We start from the raw sequence: 22,286 nt of genomic DNA, 5'->3' as shown, positions 1-22,286 counted from the left end.
CTTTACGTCCCATTGACAGCCCCCAGCCCCCAACCCCCCCCCCCCCCAAAGAAAAGGAAAGACCTACCAAACCTGCCTTGGCGTATCAAGATACAGTAAGATTAGGCACACCTTCTATTGAGGCCAGACAAGGCAGCCCAGTTAGGGGAAAGGAATCTAAAGGCTTTGTGTCCTCAACAAGGACCTCATGCCCAGGGACCTCTGAGTCCAGCCCTGTATCTCATTTCTGTCTGCCTTAAGACCTGCACAGGATACCTCCTCACTCCAAAGTTGGGTGGACCAACCATCTGTGATGGAGTATGCAACTAACACAACAAGCAGCCAGGTATGTAGGTTCTACGGCTTCCACTGCCTGTCCCTCAGAGACTCCTATGGACGTAGAGGCAAGCTGTTCCCAAAGTCCTTTCCTCCTATTGGTCAACACTAAGGCTGAGATAGTCAGTCAAGAGGCACCCACCTTGTGCTCCTTATAGATGCCAAGCTCCTTTTCCTTTGCTATTCTTGCTTCTTTTTCTGTAAGTTGAACAAAATAGTTGGCCTCAGCAAGGGCGACGGGCCACGTCCCAGGACCTGTGCAGATGAGGGATGGATGGTACTCACCTCTCTGCTCCCGCAGGTACTCAGCATTCTCCCGCATCCACAATTCGGCTTTTACACGGGTTTCTGACTCATTTAGGATGTACTGAGGGAAGAACAGTGAAGTGGTATCAGCTATCTGTGGTTAGGCTCTCAAGAATTCAAGATCTCTCAGCAACTAGTTTCCTATTTATATGCTTAAACTGCTAAAGAAAGGATGTGGGAAGGCCTCCCTTCAGCACAGAAACCTGCCATCCTTTGTACTTCTCTGCCAACGTCACCCTGCAGCCATGAGCCAGTACTGATAGCTCTTGGACCTTGTGGACAGATCTCTGAGATACACAGCTAGTGTCAGTGTACAGCCTAGAACCCGGATATGTGAGAATTAGAAATGTACAGCACACTTGGGATGCAACAGGAACCATGGCCAGGTGCAGAACTCAGGCCTTTCCAATATGGTCCTGCTGGGGTTGCTTGAGGTTTCAAAAGGAAATGCATATGGTAATTGAGACTGCCTTGGAATGGAGTTTGGAGAAGGCTGTCTAGCAGCATGTCTGCATCTTGAGACACCGTAGGCACTACACCTTGAGACCACTCACCTGTCAGGGAATGTCTGAGAAAGCCACAAGGCTCGGAGAGGCTAAAGGCAAGTGACTGGTCCTGAAGCTAGAACTTAGCCTCCTTAAGTCCCAACCGTCACTGGGGACAAGAAGAGCCAGGCTCACTTACTCTGTCAATTTCAAGGTCATCGATGCCGCTGAGGTCCAGCTCCCCATCCCCTGAAGCGTCTTCTAGAGAGAAGAACCCTGGTCAGTGTCACAGAGGCTGCCCTTGCAGACACTGCTCACTATGGGGATGCTTGGGACTCAAGGCTGGGACAAAGGGGCAGCCCACCCAGGGACATCTGAGGTGTCTTCTTCAGCTCTATGGCTGAGGCCCTGGGGTTACTCATCAGTGGTCAGACCACCCCTCAAGGCTCTCTGAAGTCCCTTGCTTTCCGCTCCGGGCTCCCCATGCTCAGATTGCCAAGTCCCTTTGTATTATTCTGAATTACCTGCTCCCTCAGAAGCAGATACCCAACTGTCCTCTATATAACCTGGCCCACAGGTGACACATTCTGCCTCCCCAACTGAGATGTCTACCCCTCATACAAGCCCTACCTTTGAATGGCTCCATCCATTTGAGAGGCCCAACCCTCTTGCCTGATCAGGGGCCAGAGCCAGAGATTACAGGGATGGGACCAGTTACCCTCCCAGAGCCCTGTCCTAGAGCTTCTTCATAATGATTTATTTATCATCAATTTTATTTTGTGTGTATGGGTGTTTTTGCCTGCAATGTATGCCTGTGTGCCACATGTGTGAAGTGCCTCTAGAAACCAGAAGAGGGCATCAGATCTCTTGGCACCAGAGCTGCCATGTGGGTACTGGGAATCAAACCTTGGTCCTTTCAGAGGACAGCCAGTGCTGTTAACCTCAGAGTCATTATCTCAGCCCTCTTCCCAATGTTTTAAAGGTGAAGGGCAAGAAGCTGTAGGGATCTGGCCTACAGGGTGGCAGGGGCAATTGTTGGTCTTTATGTCCCCCCCACCCCCGGCCATGCTCAAGCTCAGCAGGTGGTACTGACAGTGAAGATGCAGCTCATCACAGGCTTTCCCACCCCAGCAAATAGGGAAGGATCAGAAATGACCTGGTCCCCCTCCACCTGTATGACTCCAGGCTATGCCAGACCCTCTCTTAGTCATTTGGTAGCCACTGAAGTTGAGCCACACCATAAGCCAGCTGGCCAAAACAGCTGGACTAGTGGGAGCTTACGATGGGGACAAGGCCAGCTGGCATCTCAGCATGTTGGCACATACCTAGCTCTTTACCCTGTGTGATGGTTAGTTTTAGATGTCAGCTAGTCACAATTTATAATCACTGGGAAAGGAGTCTCAACTGAATAACCATCATTATCAGGTCTTCCTGAAGGCAAGTCTGTGAGGCATTATCTTGAATGATAATTGATATAGAAAGATTCAGATCATTGTGGTGGCACCATTCCCTAGGCAGGGAGTCAGTCCTAAACTAGATAAGACAGAGAAAGCTATGTAGGAACAAGCAAGCAATGATGTGTTTATTTTCTTTTTGTTATTAACTACTGATGTGATGTGATTAGTTGTTTGAGTTCCTGCCTTGGCTTCCCTGACATGATGTGCTATAACCTGGAATTGTGAGCTATAGCTGCTCCCCATAGCTGCTTCTGACAGGGTATCTATCACAGTAAGATAAAGGACACTAGGGCACCCGGGCCCAGTGACTTGTGCAGGGCCTAGCAGTGCCTTACTCCAGCCCACGGTATTTCTGGTTCAATCCACAGCAGGGACCATTCAGACTATAAACTTCCCCTATCCCAGGCACTCACTGAGGTCCCCACTTGGGGAGGAGATGCACTCTCGAATGGAGTCGGAGATGCCCAGGCTGGCTGCTGTGGGCAGAGGGCCAAGTAGGGACTCCAGGGCGAGGGGCCTGCTGCCCCCATCAGGGCCTTCTGCTGCTTCTGAGCCACCATCATGCCCCAGGAGCTCTCGGTAAAAGTCCTTGTTCATGTGGCTGGCAGCAGCCTCCAGCTCTTCGTCCTCAGTGTCCTCCTCACAGAATGGGCTGCACGTGGCATCCTCACCGGAGCCTAGGGACACACGATTCGCACACCACCTGTCAACCAGGCAGAAAGCCAGAGAGAACCCACTTTTGTAACAGAAACATTTTTGCAAAGCTGCAAAATAACCAAGAACATAAAAACTACCAAAAAGCATGCCCTTTTTCTGCAGCAGAGAAAGCATGGTCCTGCCAGCAAACGGTGTTGGCTGCCCACGTGCAATAGCTCGGTTTATTCCTCATGCTCTGTGCAAAAGCTGAGCTAAATGTGGTATCTGAGAGTGCAAGAATATTCAGGAAAGACAAATAAAATGTCTGTGAGCTAGGGTTAGGCAAAAACACCTCACCAACACTAAAGCAGACCCACAAAACACACATAGATTTTGAAAAAAAAAAAAAAAACTATGATTTTTGTAAATCAATTATAATGCAGCCCTGTGAAAGATACTGTCCAGACACAGGTGAGGCAAGCTTCTTGTAGATAATGCCTGAAAGGACAGCCTAGAGCATGTAAAGAGTGCTTATGCTCAGCAAACATAGAACCCAAATTAAAATGGACCAAAAGAAAGACCTGCCAGACCACATGAGAACACACAGAGAACACACAAAAGGCAGAAGAGCAAAAGAGGGCATGACCAGGCCCTTGAGAGATACTCCAACTAGACCAAGTCAGAGCATGAGAGCTGTCTTCTAGGTCTCCGACGGATGAGAATTCACACTGTACACATCGGTGGCCTTACCAGGGACAATGAGAGAAAAGAGAAGCGCTGCCTCACACACGCCTCACACACGCGGACGGGGGAGAACAGTGGTGGCTGCTGTACAAACTGTTTGCCAACAGCAGCTCAACCAGACCCAGCAATTCCATTCTGCCCAACACCAAGGAAAAAATATTGACAGGGACTGCATGCATGTTTATCTGGAACTAACACAAACCTACTCAATAAGCGTGGTAAGCCCCTCACCGCACTTACAGCAGCCTCACAAAACAAAGGACCACACTGCCAATGGGCAACAGAAAATGATGCTGAGGAAAGACAAGGGAACGTTGTGTCTATAAAAAACTTCTGCAGAAAAGACTACTAACTCAATGACAGAGAGCAGCCAGTGGCAGCCTGGAACAGGATGGAAAGGTGCAGTGCCATTACAAAGGACACAAAGAGAGTGGCAGCGACAGGTCTGGAACCACAGTGACTGTGGCGCTGACCTTACCTGACATCAGGCATGTCCACAGTCAAAACTCAAAAAGCCAAAGGTGCTTCAGATCCATACACAGCCTGCAGCATACGCGCTACACCTTCTGACCTTTGGTCTGAAAGACACATTTCTGGCCCAGCCGGTATATTCTGACCCAGAATATCTGGCTAGTTGCTTTCTGCTGTGTTCCAAAGTCAGGATGTGTGGAAGAGGAACACCGATACAGTTCAAGAAAAGGAGGAATAAAAAAATTACAGCAAGGACATTAGAACAGACAGCTAAGACCAAGAGAACTCTACTAAAAAGGCTTATTGAGTAGATCACTTGACTTCAAACCACTTTAGGAAAAAGGATGCTCCAGATTGAATTAAGGCACAAACATGTCTCTGCTGTGTTGGAAAAGTTCCCCAGGAGGACAGGCAGACTTAGTGATGCCTGGGCCTGTGTGTGCCCCAGGGGATAGGCCTCTAGGCTTGATGGTAGCTGAGTGCCTCTGGTAGAAGATAGGCCTTGGGAACCATAACAAGGCAGCGGCTTTCTATGTAAATGAGGGGGCCGATGGCAAAAGGGAGGGAGGGAGGGTCAGAGCTCTCAAGGAGAGCCACTATGTGGCAGATTCTCAATATCTATTAATAGAGATGGTGGGACAGCCTCACCCCTGTGCCCATAGCACAAGGTGCTTCTCTGCAGTGTCTATGGATACTGCATACCCAAGAAATACCAAAGAGGAACAAATCAACAATATTTCCTGATTATTGCACAACACAAGTAGCAGTTAATAATCATTATCAGAACACACCTTACCCCCAGAATTTCCATAGCTCCCTCACATATAGAAGAGAGGAAATATCTTGACACCATGAAACAGGACAGTTCTCACAGGAAGTTCACTGCCCCAAATGCGGCCAGCAGACTCAGAACAGAGAAGTCAGCCAAGTGACCTGGACGGGGGAGGAAGGTTAGAAGGGCGGAGCCAGGCAGTAATAACTGACCTAGTAAATAGAAGGCAGCAGACTATGTACATGCAAGAGATGGCTTACTCAACAATCAATAACCTAGGTAAAAAACAAGACTATGTAGGTTAAGAAAAGATCACAGAGAAATCGAAAGCAGCAAACACAGAGATCAAAGCCCTCGATGGGTGTGAATAGAGCAGCCCCTGAGGCCCAAATGATGACTTCCAGGCACGAGGAAGAACCCAGTGCTTGTCAGCACACCGGATCATATTCACCCACTGCAGGAACTCCTGTGATCCTTTGAAACCCTCACTCGCATGGAGCTAAGAAAATTCTCGACAGCAGTGCATGGGAGGCCATTTACTCACCATGACAGATAAGGGAACAACTTGCCCAGTGCATGCACTCTAGTCCACAGGAGCAAGTGAAGATAAACTGCTGTCCCCAAAGCCAGTAAGATGCCGCAGGGTCAGGCAGACTCAAGAGAGAAATTAAGAGCTGCTAGAGAAGAGTAGTAGAATCACTATGTGTAGATGACAGAAATAAGTACTTAGAAAACCCAATGGCAAAGTGACTGAAAACTAGTGACAAGAGTTCAGTAGTCAGCACACAGACACAGAAGTCAATGAATTGTCAAGCTGCAAGTTGCTATGGGAACCAAAGAAGGAAAGACACTACTTACAACAGCCATATGGAAGACAGAAATATGGTACTAGCACAGAAGCAAAGCCCAGAGAGAAAGGAAGCTAGAGCAGAACAGAAAGACAAACTCTGTAGCTTCCCCCAAGCTGACAAGTGAGACAGACATAGGTGGAGAGGGGTGGACAAGGTGATTCTAATGTGGACACAGAGCACAGCAAGTGTCCGCAAACACTGAGGGGAAGCACAACGGACATTTCACTTGTCTGGCATGGCTCGGGAAGTTAATGCAGTGCCAGTCTGATGGGCAGAGAGCACAGGAGAGCAATCACAGGGATGCCCAGAGTAGCTTTCCCAGACCAGATGCCAAGAAAAAAGGAGGCACTTACACTTTCATTCTGCACAGCCCAGAAGAGAGTTATCTAGCAACACAAATGGTTATAGCAGCTCTGAAAAGCCCACATTGGGATTATGTGGTCCATCAGGGGCAGACAGCACAAGGGCATGAGTAAGAACACCCCTGGAAACAGCCTTGCAAACAGCTTGAATGGACAGCAGGGGCCTCATTGCAGCACATGCAAGGCTGAGGCTCTTCTGCAGCCAGTGAATGAATAAGTGGGGAAGAGTGTTCCACAATAACCTGATATGCAGTTCAGTGCCTCAGTGTAGGAAATGACAAGCAGCCAGGGGTTGGGTCATGGCTCAGTGACTAGGGAAGGTCAGGGGTGCTTGCCTAGGGCCCTCATGGCCCATAATGGCAGGGAGGACTCACCATCCTTTGACAAGTTGGCAAGAGCCCCTTTTGCTTTTGGTCGGCTGTTTTCTAACTCAATTTCAATGGCATCCTGGTAACTGGATATTTCACCTAAAATAGTAAGTAGAGAGCAAAAAGTAAGCATGTTGATTTTCTACCAAAAAGGAAGCACTTGCGTGAGAACTGGTTCGTTACCTTCAACTTCTTCTAGCTTTTTTGACAGGACCTGTTCCAGCTGAAAGACAAAGGGGTCTTTGGTAAGGGTCAAATGTTCAAGGCCTCATTGTTGACAAGGCTGTGGGATGCCAGAGGTCTGGGTAGTGGTCAGAATGGAGCTGTAGGCCTGGCCCTCTCCTTCCAGACAACATGCATGTGGCCCTGGACAGAAGCAGCCTTTCTAAATGCCCAAGAACTTAGAATCTAACCTCCCACCAGAGCCAACGTGACTGAGCAGGGTCAGGGCTGCCCCATCTGTGGAATACACTTCTGTAGTCCCTAAAACTCAGCTACAACCCACCTCTGGCCCTCTGTGCTCTCCCCTATTGAGTTCAGTCCTAGTATGAGAACATAGTCACAAGCTCAATGATGATTGAAAAAAAAAAAAATCTAGTTGCAGTGGCAGCTGCCTCAGACGATAAGGAACAAACCAGAAACAAAGCTTGGCTGTGGGGATGGGCTCAACGAGCCAGGGATGAACAGCTCACCAGGAGCCTGAATATGGACAGTGATTAGAGGTTCCACATGCAGCATAACCCCTAAGACTCTCATTCTCAAGATGCAAAGAAGACCAGGTTAGCAGCCTAGAGAACTCAACAGATAAAGATGTTAGAGAGCATGCTCTAGGAAACTAGAGTGCTAACAGAGGTGTGGAGCCACCTGCTTCATGCGCAGCTTCCTCTGCCCAGCCGTGTACGAGGGAGGGTCACACTCCTCCTCCAAGTCAATCTTCATAAACTCGTCAATGGTGAGCTGGCTGGTGGGAGTGTCTTCAAATTCTGTGAGCCTAAGACAGAAAAGCAGGAGAAAAGCCCACGGCACTCTCACTGCTTCCATATGCCTACCCCTGAGTCCTCGTGGAAGAGACTCAGGAGACCCTGCAAGGAAAGCCTATCTCCACCCACCCAACAACTTGAGCAGGCACTTCTGTGACAGCAAACAAAATATAAATCTTATCAACTTCTCTGCATTCTCCCCCCTACCTTTTTTTTTTTTTTAACACAGGGTTGTAATTTTAATGTAGAACATGGCTGTTTTGGCAACAGATCACATCCAAAGACTTTCTAGGTCTGTGTGATCAAGATGGAATATAAACACACCTTTAAACCAGGAAACAGAGTCAGGCAGATCTAAATTCAAGGCCAGACTGACACAGAGCAAGTATCAGGTAAAGAAAACTTTAGGTCCAGGTGTGGTGGTACGTCTTTAATCCCAAACAATCCCAAACAAATGAAGGTAATGTTAGTTGTACAAGGAAGCTCCCATGTTTGAAAGTGATGTCTAATTGAATGGCAGAAAGTGACAAATCAGAGAAAGATTTGACAGAATAGGATATGCCCCAATCTCATTAGAAGAGAGAGGAAAGGGCAACAACTTAAGGGGTGAGAGAGAGAAGAGGCAGTTTTACAGGGTCAATAACAGAAGAGACACAGGTTGCAGAGAGACAACTCAGCTGAAAACCAAATGAACTAGAGAATGAGAAGGAGCCAGGAGATCAGAGCCGATTGCTTGAGTTAGTTTGAGGCCAAGTAGAGCAATTCAGGGACTGAGAGACAAGCCAGATTGAATAAGTCAGCTGAGAGAGGAGTCTGAGCCAGAACAGCTGAGTTGAACCAGCCAGCCCAGAGCTCAGGAAGAACAAGAAAGGGTGAGCTTATTCAGCAGTAAATCTCAGAAGCAGAAAACATTCTAGGCCTAGGTTAGATTGTATATAGGCTAAAAGTTTCCAGGACTAGGCCTTGGTTAGGAGACACAGGCAATAAGCCTCCAAGACAACAATTGAAGCAGTCGAATAGAAGTTCCTCTTATACAGGATTCTCTGTGCGGCCTTGGCTGTCCTGGACTTGCTCTGTAAACCAGGCTGGCCTTGAACTCGGATCGATCCGCCTGCCTCTGGCTCCCTGAGTGCTGGAAATAAAGGTGTGCACCACCACACCTTCTTTTTCTTTTTTTAAAGATTGATTGGTTGTGTATATGAGTGTTCCATCTGCAACCTGCATGGCAGAAGACACCAGATCTCACTATAGATGGTTGTGAGCCACCATGTGGGTGCTGGGAATTGAACTCAGGACCTCTGGAATTGCAGCTAGTGCTCTTAGCCTGAGCCATCTCTCCAGCCCCCACACAGTTCCTAAAATAAAAACATTTAGTGTAGTTAATGGGGGGGGGGGGGGGGGGCTCATGTACACACATGTGCATATATCCCACAATGCAAAAGTGAAAGTCAGATGACAACTCGTAGGCTCAGTTCTCTCCTTCTACCATACCGGTTCTGGGGACTGAAGTCAGGCTTTAGGCTTGGCAGCAAAGGCAAGTGCCTTGACCTGCGGAGCCATCTTGAGGACCTAACCTTGGACTCTCCACCTCCACAAGCACTGTTGAGTATGAGCACCTACACAGTGGAAGGACAAACAAGTATGGCAGGTTGTCTCTTGACCTGCACAAGCATGCTTCAACACACTGTATTTTTAAAAATGTATTAAAAAAAAAAAAAAAAAAAAAGCACAAGCCTTTAATCCCAGCACTTCGAAGGTAAAGGCATGAGGATCTATGTGAGTTCAAGGCCAGCCCCATCTACACAGCAAGCTGTAGCGATACCCTATCTAAGAAAAAAAAATGCTTAAAGAGGGATTTATGAGACTGGCTCAGCATGTACAGGTACCGGTACTTGCTGTCCAAAGGAACCACATAGACACAGAAAACTGACCTCCCCACATTGTCCTCTGATCAACACATGTGCACAGTGACATTTGAATACACGCATGTGCACACACACACAAGTAAATCAATGTAATAAAAGCTTTTTAAGAGTAATTTTAAAGATACTAGAGGAAAAACAATTAAAACAAGTTTTCCAACTGCTTCTAAGAAGGTACTACAGCAGATGCCCTAAGCAGAAATAGTCATCAAGTGTTGAAACCTGTGACACATATGTTGGCAATGACAGGTTTCCCAGAAATTTCTTGGCATGTTCATCTAGCTCAGGTTATCCAGATGAGCTGGGGTCAACCTACTGAAAGCTAGGCACAGAGCCTGTGGCCCATGACAAATATGAGGAGGTGTAAATAACTCTAGCAAGAAGTCACTTGGGCTCTTAAGCCCAGAAAGGACCATAGCAAATGGCACCTCTTCCATCACACTGTGAACTAGAATGCTCACCTCTTCCGTAGTGTGGACTCGCATACTTTGACCACGCTGATGACTTCTTTGACGGTTCTCCGGAAGTCATGCATTCTGGCTGCAACCAAAAGCGCTAGGAAGGAAACAAGAAAAGCCATCAGAAAAGTCACACTATATATACAGAAATGAAAGCAAACAAAGTTTTGCCTTAACTCTTGCTACTGACAGCTGAACACCGTGGGTGGGACGTGTCTGCCGTGGCTTCTACAAGAGGATAGACCTTTGGTATAGACAGTCTTGGGCAATGATAGTCCCCGGATTGAGGCTACACCTCATTCTACTCTGAAACACAGGGAAATTGAAACAGAAAATTCAAGAATTTCTTATAACCCCTCAAAGCACATGAATTAACTTTGATGTGATGTATATGAAACCCCTGGTTATGATCAGGAGCAGACGAACCTGAGAATATAGTATAAGTGGGAAAAGCTGGGATCACAAGGCCAAAGATACTGTCTGACGTGTGAATTATGGTAATAGTGAGTAAGGGGGCCCCTGAGCAGGCTAAGTGTAGAAATCAGGTTTCAGATGCAAGGAGAGTCTCAGGCAGCATCACTCTACCACTGGCTGGGTGCAAAAGTGGTATCTGTCTTTGCAGAGAGATAGAAAGATGGATGCTGCAGAAGGAACAGGCTTCTGCTGGCCTGGGGCTCTTTCTGAGTAGGGGACTCTTGGTCTAGGCCACAGTCATCACCTGGAGGGTCCTTATAGGTGCAATCAGAACGGCTATGCTGCTGGGCTAGCAAAGGCTTAGTGTCTCAGTGAAAAGCTGTATCACTAACCAGCTGAGAGTTGCAACAATTTGCCAAGAGCAGACAGCTTGGGGTGGAACTCGGGCTACCACTTTCATCCCATGCTCTGAGGCCCTGTCTCTCATCTCAGAACCTGCAGGGCCAACAAATGAGCAAGCACCAGAGTCCTTAAGGAGTGAGGACCGTGGAGGTTGGGTCAGTCCTGCCTCTTCTACAGGGCAGACTCTGGAACTACAACCAATAACTCATTGGTTTGACTGCTTAAAGCTCAAGACAGATGATTAGGGTTCAACTCACCTACTATGTATGGGGCCCAAAATTTAACTGCTGGTAACCTCCCCACACATGCATGCATGCACTCATCAAGTGTCAGGATAGAAAATGCCACCCTAGTGCCAGACTGAGCTGTCATTTTAGGGCTATATGACCCACACTCTACCTGCTCCACAAAGGCCAGAGGGGCGCCGACCCGTGTGCATCCAATCTCTCTTCATTCTCTGCAGAAGCCTCAGGGCTGTCATGGATACCTCATGGTTCTTCTCCCCAAACTCCAGTAGATGAGCAAAGCGTGGAATGTACAAGCACGGGTCTGCACAGTAGACACAGCACTTACTGCTGATGCACATGTGGACAGGACTAAGTGACACCCTGCAGCTGGGTGACTCTACCCACTTTTCCACGTACACAGGCTCCTTGAAGCACAGCCTGTCTGACCCTTAGCTGTGCAGCTGTGTTTACTGGACCCAGAGCACCGCCACCTTCACATGACATGGTTCCAGGCAGGTAAGGCAACAGAGAGAGGGAAACCTCCTCCTAAGGGGGTGATTAAAGGTCAAAGAGCAGGACAGGGCGGGCTCTTTACACACACCACCCTCTGAGTTTCCTGCGTGGCTCTTGTCAGCTCAGCATCTTACAAGATGAACACGGGTGCACATGCTCACAGTTGCTTATTCTCCTCCTGCCTGGCACTCTGCTGGGGCCTGAAATTTCAGCCAAAGATTTATCAAGTCCATGACTGAGGCCAGCAAGAACAACCAAGTCACTTGATGAAGTCATTTCATTTTTACTATGCCATTAGTACAATGATGAGGGAGAGAGAGACCTGGGATTTGTCCAGGAAGAACCACTTATGCTCAGGCCTGAGAAGCAGGCAGGAAAGGAGAGGGGAGGGAGGGAAGCAGGAAGAGAGGTCAGCTACTGAATGATAACTGAGCCCCCTCCCAGGCTAACTGACCCTGACCAAGTGAGTCCATGAGACCGTATATACAAGTATGCACTCCAGCTCATGCAAAGACTCAGAAAAAGCTGAGTACGCTGGCCTATACCTGTACCTGAGCTACGCAGAAGACGGACAGGGAAGACCCTTTGGTTCAGGAATTTGAGGCCAGCCTAGAAAACACAGAGAGAGCCCCTTCTCTTAAAAGGAAAAGGAAACCACTAAAGGACTTAGGGAAGGCTTAAGACAGCAGAGAAGATGGAGGTCCTGAAGCAGCCTACTTGATAAAATAGTGGAGTGTTTGTGCACTTGGGGACAGAGCTGGATTCATACAAAGCAAGAAGCACTGCAAATACAAGTTTCTAAGCCACAGGATGGGAAGAAGAGGAGATCAGGAAAAGGACTAAGGTGGGAGACACATAACCAGACTGCATTTATTAATGAGACTTTAAATTCTTTGCCTCACAAAGTAATCCTTTCGCTGGCTCTGTAGGACGGTTATGAAAATAACATGTGTATTAAAGAACAAAGAAACCAAGCCAGGCCTGATGACTCATGCTTGTAATTCCAGCACTTGGGAGGCAGATGCAAGTGGACTTCTGGGAATTCAAGGTCACCCTGGTCTACAAGGGCAGGCAGGGCTGCATAGTGGGATCCTATCTCAAAAAACAAACAAAGGAATGAATAAAAAGACACAGGGGTAAGAGCAGTCTCTTTAGCAAACAGGCTTGGAAAACAAGATACTGGGACTATACACAGGCTGGGAACATACTGTCACACTTAAAACTTTGACCAAACAAGACCAAAGATGTACAAATTTCCTAAAAACAAAACAAAACAAAAAACCATGGAGGGCATGGCAATGATTTCACACAAGAGAAAATAGACAACATGATAACTTCAGACTGCAAAAGTTTCTACATAGCAAAGGAGTCTGTCCATAGACGAGGTTAAGTACAAAAATGGGAGAAAACATCTGTCACTCACTAAGATCAGGATTAACATCCATACTACCTAAAGAGCTCAATGCAGTGAAAAGGCAAATTGATTACAAAATGGGCAAACGACTTGAGTAGATACTTTTCCCAAGAAAGATGCTTGGCATCATCAATTATTGAGATACCACCTCACACCCACTTGCACAGCCTCTATTAAACCTAGAAAATTATAAGAAGCCTTGCCAGGGTGAGGAAAAATGAGCCTGTACATACTGTGGAAGAATGGAAAATAATATATCCACTAAAAAGGCTATTGCAAAGTTTCCTCAAAAAAGTGAATGTAGCCTGGCAGTGGTGGCACACACCTTTAATCCCAGCACTTGGGAGGCAGAGGCAGACGATTTCTGAGTTTTAGGCTAGTCTGTTTTAGAGAGTAAAGGGCTGGATATGAGTCAGTGATTAATAGTGCTTATTGAGCTGGGTGGTGGTGACATAGACCTTTAGTCCCAGCCCTTGGGAGGCAGAGGCAGGCGAATCTCTGTGAGTTCGAGGCCAGCCTGGTCTACAAAGCGAGTTCCAGGACAGCCAGGTCTACACATAGAGAAACCCTGTTTCGAAAAAAAAAATAAAAAATAAAAAACAACAACAAAAAGAGCGCTTATTGTTCTTGCAGAAGACCAGGTACACCGTGTGTCACACCGACACGCAGGGAAAACTTCCACACACATAAAACAGGTAAACGAAGAATGGCCATTTTCCAACTACCCCACCTACAGATAGAGACACAAAGAACTGCAATTAGGATAACTGCCCTCCTACGGTCACAACAGCTGGGATATGGAACCCATTCTGGTGTCCACCTATCGGTTGGATAAACTGACAAACAAAATACAACACAACGGAAGAGTCAACTTAAAAGGGAGGGTTTACATAGGGAGTTAAGAGTCTTCAGGCACATGAAGTCCTGATTTATAAGAGAAAAGGAAATTCTGACACACTACAAAAACGCACTGCCCTTGACTTTTAGACTCCATTAAGGAAGCTAAACACAAAGAAGAGGAGATTAAGCCTGTGTCTGAGACTCAGTTTTTTCACGAAGCAAAGCTAGCAGTGTCAGGATCTTTTACAAAACCTGAGCTGTTGACAAGGTCTTATTTCTGAGCGATAGATGGAACTACAGCCCTCTGGGCGAGCTTCACTCTCCGCCCTCCCCGCCAGGGAGGTTCCTCGGCGGGAGGAGTCGCGTGGTGACGCACAGTGACGAAAGACGCCGAGACGCCGGCGCCGCAGTGGGTACGGGCGGGAAGGCGCCCCCTGCGGCCGGGCCGCAGGCTCGGAGCGGGGTGCGGGTGGGCGGCGGGCAGGGCCAGCGTGGCCCCATGCTGCTGCCGCTGGCCTGCCTGCATGGGCGGGTGGCTCAGTGCCTAACCTCTCTGCTGGTACTCGCAGAGCCGTTGCCCAGGCCTCGGCGCAACGCGAAAGCGCATAGCGCGGCGCCAACCTGCGCGGAGGCCGCCCCGGTGGGAGTGAAGATGGCCGCGGAACTGTACCCGCCCGCCAGTCCCTCTGCAACTACTGCCACCGACATCGCCAACAGCAACGCGGCGGACGCGGCAGTGAGCAGGAAGGTCGGCCTATGCTGCCCGCCCTGCCTGGCGCCCGCCCCGCTGCCGCCCTTGCCCGCGCCGCCCTTGCCAGACAACAACAATCCCGAGAGTCCCAACTGGCAGTCCTTCCACCCTACGCTGCGCGAGAGGTGAGCCACCGCCCGCCCCCGGGCTCTGGAGCCCGGGCGTGCGCCGTTCCAGCCCTGTGTTTCTACTCTTTGCAGGAATGCGCTCATGTTCAACAACGAGCTCATGGCTGACGTCCACTTCATCGTGGGGGCTCCGGGGGCAGCCAGACGCGTGCCCGCCCACAAGGTAGGGGCGTAGGCCTGTCCTCGGGTGGGCCTGACTAGCCGTAGTCTCCCTGGGTCTCCTTTACTGCCTTGTAGGCTCAGGCGGCTTTCTTTCATCCACAGTATGTCTTGGCTGTTGGCAGCTCTGTCTTCTATGCCATGTTCTACGGGGATCTTGCAGAAGTCAAGTCAGAAATCCACATTCCCGATGTAGAGCCTGCTGCCTTCCTGGTCTTGTTAAAGTAAGTGTTCTGCTCTGGGGCTGGAAGGATGGGGTGGTTACCCTCCAGTGGTCCCTACATGTCTCCTACAACCTGAGAGGCTGTGCACGGGAGCCCATGCGCTCTTCTCTGAGGCCATCCCTGGCAGCTCCCCAGGAGAGTCCCTGCCTTACCCAGGTACATGTACAGCGATGAGATTGATCTGGAGGCGGACACAGTGCTTGCCACTCTGTATGCTGCTAAGAAGTACATTGTGCCTGCGCTTGCCAAGGCCTGTGTCAACTTTCTGGAGACAAGTTTGGAAGCCAAAAATGCCTGTGTGCTGCTGTCCCAGAGCCGACTGTTTGAGGAGCCTGAACTGACCCAGCGATGTTGGGAGGTCATCGATGCTCAGGCTGAAATGGCTCTGCGTTCTGAAGGCTTCTGTGAAATTGACCGGCAGACACTGGAGATCATTGTGACCAGGGAGGCCCTCAACACCAAGGAGGCTGTGGTCTTTGAGGCGGTCCTCAACTGGGCTGAGGCAGAGTGCAAGAGACAGGGTCTCCCAGTCACCCCACACAACAAGAGGCATGTTTTGGGAAGAGCCCTCTATCTGGTCCGAATTCCAACTATGACCTTGGAGGAGTTTGCCAATGGTGCTGCCCAGTCAGACATCCTGACCTTAGAAGAGACCCACAACATCTTCCTCTGGTACACAGCTGCCAAAAAGCCCCTCCTTGACTTCCCCCTGACCAAGAGGAAGGGCCTTGCTCCACAGAGATGCCACCGCTTCCAGTCTTCTGCCTATCGAAGTAACCAGTGGAGGTACCGTGGGCGCTGTGACAGCATCCAGTTTGCAGTGGACAGAAGGGTGTTCATTGCTGGGCTGGGCTTGTATGGGTCCAGTTCTGGGAAGGCTGAGTACAGTGTAAAGATTGAACTCAAGCGGCTAGGGATGGTCCTGGCTCAGAACCTCACCAAGTTTGTTTCAGACGGATCCAGCAACACATTCCCAGTTTGGTTTGAGCACCCAGTTCAGGTGGAGCAGGACACCTTCTACACTGCCAGTGCTGTCCTGGATGGCAGTGAGCTCAGCTACTTTGGGCAAGAAGGAATGACAGAAGTGCAGTGTGGAAAAGTGGCCTTCCAGTTCCAGTGTTCCTCAGACAGCACCAATGGGACTGGAGTCCAGGGTGGTCAGATCCCGGAGCTCATCTTCTATGCCTGAGGGGAACCTGCCACCACACTCTTTCTTCATGGGGTCCACCCAGTAAGTGCAGTGGAGGTGCAGGACACTGCCAGCTGCCTTTCTGATGCTACTAAAGGCTTGGCATTGCTGGATCAGCCAGAGTTTGGAACAGATGACTTCTCTACACAGCCAGAGCCTAGGAACCGAATTGCAGATGTCCCCTGATCCCAGATGGTATTCCACAGATAGAAGACAGACTTTGGGTACAAGGCAGTCCCAGATCCCTGCCCAGTGGCACCCAAGCTTCAGGAACCTTGGGTTTTCCTCCCCCTCTTTTGAATTCTGAGTGGTTCCAGCCTACCTTGAGGCCTTCCATTCAAGCCACAAAATGGTGAAAAGTCACTTAAAATAGTTCCATCCTATTTAAGTGAATTTTCATAATAAAGGTTTCACACAACCACACACAGATAAGTGACTGTAGGAATTATTAACTGGGGCATTCTCTTTCTCAGTTCTACTGAAAAGAACATCTTGTTTGTATGAAGTCTGCAGTACAGAGCTGTTAAAATCAAACCTCTAAGGGGAACTCATCTGTTCCCCTGATGCTTGTGTGGTATCTGGGCTGTGCTCCTCTCAGGAGCTATAGAACTCTAGAAGGCCACATGTCTGGGTGTTTGCATTTGTTAAAAGTACCTCAAAGGTTCTATTGCAGGGGTCCTATTTAAGGAGTGGGCAGTGTGCTCTGCTGCCTGCAGTGGGGTGTTCTGAGTGTAAAGGAGGATTCCTAGGCACAGGCCTCTATTGTCCCTTGCAGTTGTTTTATCCTGGAAAAGTAGCTGACCTCTGAAGGCCCACTGGCAGGGCAATCATCTCTGGGGAGACAGTATGCTCCTTAGCCCCAGTAGGCTTAAAACTAGAAGCTTGACACTGTTGAGACTCAGATCTCTCTTCCCAGAGTTTCTGCCCCAAGTGGCACCTTGTTACCATGAGTTGATGCTTCAGAAACCATGAAAACCACATCTTTGCATATGGGAAGGCACCTGATCCTGGGGCCGCCCTCAACTGTGAGGAGGCCCATGCCTTTCTCAAGGTATTTGCTTCACACAGGACAGGTTCCCAACATGAAGCACATCCCTCTGCTCTGAGCACCTTAGCATGCCAGTTCCAGAGGTGGTCCTTTGTGAACCCAGCCTACCTATAGCTGGGGCGTTGATGCACAGCTCCCTCGCCAGGAGCAGGAACGTCTTCCCCAGCACATACACATTCACCTGTGGCGAAAAGAACACAGGACTTCATTGGTATCCAAGGAAACATTTGCTGCTCCTTTCTTTTCTTTCTTTATAATTTTTGTTGTTTTTTGAGACAGGGTTTCTCTGTGTAGCCCTGGCTGCCCTGGAACCAGGTTGGCCTCTAACTCAAAGACCTGCCTACCTATACATCCTGAAAGCTGGGTAAAGGTGAGTGTCACCACACCCAGCTCAGCTGCTGCTTTCTTAGTGCCCGTTTCACTGTTCAGTCTCATTCTGTACGCTCATTCTGAATCAACATGGGACTAGTACATAGCACTACTGTACTAGCTTACAGTCCCAGGGATCTCTGTGTCCTTGCCGGAATCCCAAATGTTTCCCCCACTACCCTCAAGCCTGCTGCCCCGATTGGACCACCTGCCATAGCTCTTCTTTGCCACAGGAGGTAAGAAGTGAGAATAAGTTTATCCTGGAAGGGCTGTACCAAGGGTTGGAATGGTAAGAGCACTATCAGCTGTCAGGAACACAAAGGTTTACCCCATGTACAGAACCCCTAACATGCAGTTCAGTACCTCAGTGCAACCTGAGATACTCAGACCTGCCCCAATCCTAAGAAGCCCCTCCCATCCTCAGCTCCCTGAAAACCCAACACTGTACTTATGCCAAGCCATTCCTAGGACTCCTGGGCCTTACAGATATGACTGGTCTAGCCTTCTGCTTCTGGCCTCCTGAAAGAATTTCTTCACCTGATCCAGCCCAGCCTGTGGGCCTTTGGTAAGCCTTTTTTCCTGGCATGAAAGTGATATCCCTAGGTATTTGTGTATGTCAGGAGACAGCCCAAGGAATGATACACAGTGGGGTATTCATTACATGCAGGACTAGGGGAGAAGAGTTTGGGACTTGTCAACTTAGTGAGTCAACCCAGCTGAGGCCAGGTCCAGTCACCATAGGCAATCAGCCGTGGACTGGTCACCTTCCACCCTGGCTAGACTAGGTACTATCTTTCTGTGGTCTTCACCGGGACTGGCGGCTCACAGAGCACTTTCTGAAGCCCTTTCTCAAGGGTTGTCCACAAGACTATGATGTGCATGACTGTACAGCCTATGTGAGTATGCATGTGTGGTACGTAAACATGCAGGTGTGTGTGATTTAAGCACACGCATGTGATGTAAGCATGTGGTATGTTGTCTGTGTTATGCAAGTAAATATGCTTCCATAGGAGCACACTGTTTCTGTAACATCCTCTCATGCCCCTACAGATATCCAGGTCCCCACTCCAGTGGGGTGGCCAAGGCTGGCCCTAAACTCCACCTACCTACCTCAGACTCTTTCACTGTCTTAACCTAGGGTCCCAGTGGACATGGTTGACAACAAGATCTGAATGCTACAGAAAGCTCTCATGTTTTATTCAGATTTCAAGTGTAAATTCAAAGTTTTAAGAACACTTTCCAGGGGTTAGAGAGATGGTTCAATGGTAAAAGAGCACTTGCTTCTTTTGCAGAGGCCTTGGGTTCGGTTCCTAGCACCCACATGCTGGCTCACAACCACCTGTACCTCCAGTTCCAGAGGATCCAACAACCTCTTCCAGCCTCTGGGCACCAGGCACACAGATACTCCACACACATGCATGTTGGCAAATGCTCATACAAATAAAATAAATCTAAAAGAAAAAATTAAAAACAATACTTTCTAGAGATAGTTTTTGTGTACCACTGCACCTGGCTTCAGGCATAGTCTTATTGATAGGTACTATTAGATATCGCCACACTGAGAATTCATTCTGTGCTAGTGGCTGACGGCTACCTGCCTTTGCCAAGGCTTTAACTACAGGGTCTTTGCCAATTCTACTCTTTCACTTATTTCTTCAAAGCAGCCAGCCCCACCAGAGGCCTTCATGGACATGGGTGTATGTGCCCCACCCAGATAAGAACAGAACTGTCTGTCTTCAGGTCAGGCAAAGCCTGGCATGAGGGAGATCTTGGAGGAACAGAAGAATATACTGAGGATGTTCCGGGAAGGGACAACCTTACATGGTCCTTACCTATAGGTCCCCTATATCCCATTTTGCCAGCCCTGCCAAGAAGAAGTCTGTAGCCACCCAGACCACACAACTGGCCAGGCCTCGACCCTTCCTGGTGGCATGCCACCTCCTATCCTGAGAGTCTGTTTTCCCATTCCCAAAACTGACTCGTCCATCTCTGTTTTCCTCTAAGAGGTGTCCAAGCTACTTCTGGAGCTGCCTGGCCCTGGCCCTCATCTTTTCTGGGAGGCTGGAAACAGCCATGCAGCCATGCTCTGAACTAATGACAATGCAGTCAATGGTGGAGTCGATAGATTATCACAATTCCAACAGGTTATTTTTAGCTTGACCAAAAAATATTTCCGCTAGCTGCTGAGAGATGCCGTTTATAAAGACAGCTGGAAGGACAAAAATACAAGGCACCTTCTGACTGGAATCTAAATGTTAGTCTCTTGGGGTGGGGGGGCACCGGTACATGAGCAACCAGGAGCAGTAACCTGGCCTATCAGCTCTCAGGAGCCCAGGCTAGCACCCAGATCATTTCTCTTCAAGACAAAACTGTGGCATTCTACTTCCTAGTCCACGGAGTCACTGTGGACCTCAGGGTCTTGCCACACTCAGGGTGTGATCTGGAGACTTCAGTCGGTCTCTACCCAGCCTCCTAGCAGTGGAGTGACAGCGCGGTCTTGATGTCCCTCTCTCCCTCACTGACTGGAGATCCCTAGCTGCATCTTCCCATGTCCAGTCACTTAGAAGTGAGCAGTGCACTGGTCACTGTGCCACAAGCCTTGAATCCAGGCACCTCGGAGGCAGGCATAGGTCTGTGTTCCACACCAACCAGAGCAACATGAGACCCGGTGTTAGAAAAAACAAACAGCCAAAGCCAGGCATAGTAGCGCATGCCTTTGATCCCAGCATTTGGGAGGCAGAGGCAGACGGATCACTTGAGTTTGAGGCCATCCTGGTCTACAAATCAAGTCCAGGACAGCCAAGGCTACACAGAGAAACCCTGTCTCAAAAGCAAAACAACAACAAAACCCCACCCACCCAACCAAAAACAAGCAATGCAACAAAAAACACTTATCTGAATCCAGAAAGGTAACGTGGCCCTAAATAGACTATACTTATGAGAGTTTTCCATAGTTTGAAATGCATGCATGGGTCTAATACTCCCTTTAAAAAGGAATCTTCTTTACCTTGGACTAAGTTTCACATGAGTCTCTCAAGCAGTCCTAAGGCCCTAGATAATGCTGTGACTGTGAGCTGCCCTCCTGCTGAGGCCCCAAGCTCTGGCCACACAAACTCCACCACCCTGAACACCAAGGCTGCCAATTCCAAGAAGCACAGATTAACCTCTAGGTATATGGACACACAGGATGTGGCCCTGTAATGTCCTCAGGCCAAGAAAAACTTAAGGAAAAGGATCTACCTGGAGCAGGTCGCTGAGGTCCAGGAGCATATCTGCAGCTGGAGTTAAGGAGTGTTTGCAGAGGCTACCAGGGCAGCATACCCAGGGAGCTGACCTCACTGTCGGATCCCAGCTCATCATCTCACTAGTCCCTGTGTCTCTCCAGGCACTGAGGGAGACCTTGGAATCTATTTCAAGGACAGAAAGCTACAAGAGGGAGTGGGGAACAGGGTCAGAGAAACCAGAAATGGGAACTTCAGTTGCCTATTGCACAATGCCTTCTGTTCAGACAGCACAGAATTGAACCACCACACTTCAGCTCTATTACTTGGGCACAACTGGGGACCTGCTGGTCACCATTCTGAGAGTCAGCAGGCCAACTCCTAGGCCACAGACATAGACATTGTAGCAAGGCACAATACCAACCAAACACTACTAGAGAGGCTCTGATGTGAGACCTACCCTTGCTATGCATGTCAGTAAACACCACCAAGAACAGGCCTCAGATGAGTTCAAACACAGATGGCACACAGACAAAACAAAAAACAAGTCACTTGTCAGCGAGGTTAAGTTGCAGCCCAGCAGTAAACTTTGCTTAACAAGAACATGGAACTGCGCCCCAGTGCTACATATTAAAAAATTATACAGCCTGCAGAGATGGCTCAGTGGTTAAGAATACTTGCTGCACAGTCGTTGATTCCAGCACCCACGTAATAAACCAGACATCCCACACATTCTGCAATCCCAGCTCTAATGGGAGCAGAGGCAGGAGGATTGCTGAGGCTTGCTGGCTTCCATCAGAGCTAAGAAAATGAAGCCCCAGGCTCAAGGAGAGAGTCTACTTTGAAGAAACAGGTGGAGGGTACTAAAGGCTGAGTCAGGAGGATGTGAGTGATAAGCATTCTAGGCTGAACAGGGAGTCCCTGTCTCAAAAAATACTCCTCCTCATACCACACTGATCTGGAGGTTGGCAACCTGGAAACAAAATGAGGGACTCTGTACTTTCTACAGAATTTTGTGATGTCTAAAACTTCGCCTAAAAAAAAATGTTTATTTAAAAATATGCTGGGGCTGTGGTGATGACTCAGAAGTTAACAGCACCTGCTGCTCTTGCAGAGGACCTGGGTTCAATTCCCAGCATCACAAGGCAGCTTACAACCACTTATAACTCAGGTTGCAGGGGATCCAACACCTCTCTGGCCTCCATATGGTGCATGGACATATACATAAAATAAAAATAAATCTTAATCTTTAATGGAATA

General features: G+C 48.7%; 2 protein-coding genes across 7 annotated transcripts in view; one reads left to right on the top strand and one right to left on the bottom strand.

The window, feature by feature from the left end:
- Positions 1-22,286, bottom strand: part of Brf1 (BRF1 RNA polymerase III transcription initiation factor subunit) — a 46,532-nt gene that overhangs the window by 6,836 nt on the left and 17,410 nt on the right. Inside the window, exons 4-14 of one of the 2 annotated variants that reach the window (XM_055593224.1) lie at positions 21,046-21,077; positions 17,545-17,617; positions 11,343-11,492; positions 10,131-10,224; positions 7,632-7,758; positions 6,951-6,990; positions 6,774-6,866; positions 2,977-3,240; positions 1,306-1,367; positions 601-682; positions 458-513 (exon numbers count right to left, since the gene is read on the bottom strand). In XM_055593224.1, coding sequence (XP_055449199.1) covers positions 458-513; positions 601-682; positions 1,306-1,367; positions 2,977-3,240; positions 6,774-6,866; positions 6,951-6,990; positions 7,632-7,758; positions 10,131-10,224; positions 11,343-11,492; positions 17,545-17,617; positions 21,046-21,077 — 1,073 coding nt within the window. The remainder of the gene's footprint in view (positions 1-457; positions 514-600; positions 683-1,305; positions 1,368-2,976; positions 3,241-6,773; positions 6,867-6,950; positions 6,991-7,631; positions 7,759-10,130; positions 10,225-11,342; positions 11,493-17,544; positions 17,618-21,045; positions 21,078-22,286) is intronic. The other variant, XM_055593225.1, reaches the window with a different exon arrangement.
- On the top strand, positions 13,396-19,233 carry Btbd6 (BTB domain containing 6). 5 transcript variants are annotated; one of them, XM_055593227.1, is made up of 6 exons: positions 13,396-14,813; positions 14,889-14,979; positions 15,081-15,199; positions 17,716-17,806; positions 18,230-18,370; positions 19,098-19,233. In XM_055593227.1, the coding sequence occupies exons 1-5, from the start codon at positions 14,437-14,439 to the stop codon at positions 18,326-18,328; spliced, it is 777 nt and encodes a 258-aa protein (XP_055449202.1). In that variant the 5' UTR covers positions 13,396-14,436; the 3' UTR covers positions 18,329-18,370; positions 19,098-19,233. The 5 variants fall into 5 exon arrangements, with proteins under 5 accessions (XP_055449202.1, XP_055449203.1, XP_055449204.1 ...); XM_055593228.1 differs by lacking the exon at positions 19,098-19,233 and having other exon boundaries at positions 13,401-14,813; positions 18,274-18,364; XM_055593229.1 differs by lacking the exon at positions 17,716-17,806 and having other exon boundaries at positions 13,406-14,813; positions 18,274-18,370; positions 19,098-19,231.

This window comes from Psammomys obesus, unplaced genomic scaffold (genome assembly GCF_907164565.1).
Source record: "Psammomys obesus unplaced genomic scaffold, mPsaObe1.curated_primary_1811, whole genome shotgun sequence".
NCBI lineage: Eukaryota > Metazoa > Chordata > Mammalia > Rodentia > Muridae > Psammomys > Psammomys obesus.
Note: the sequence above shows the minus strand (reverse complement) of the source record. Positions and strands in the feature narration are given on the sequence as shown.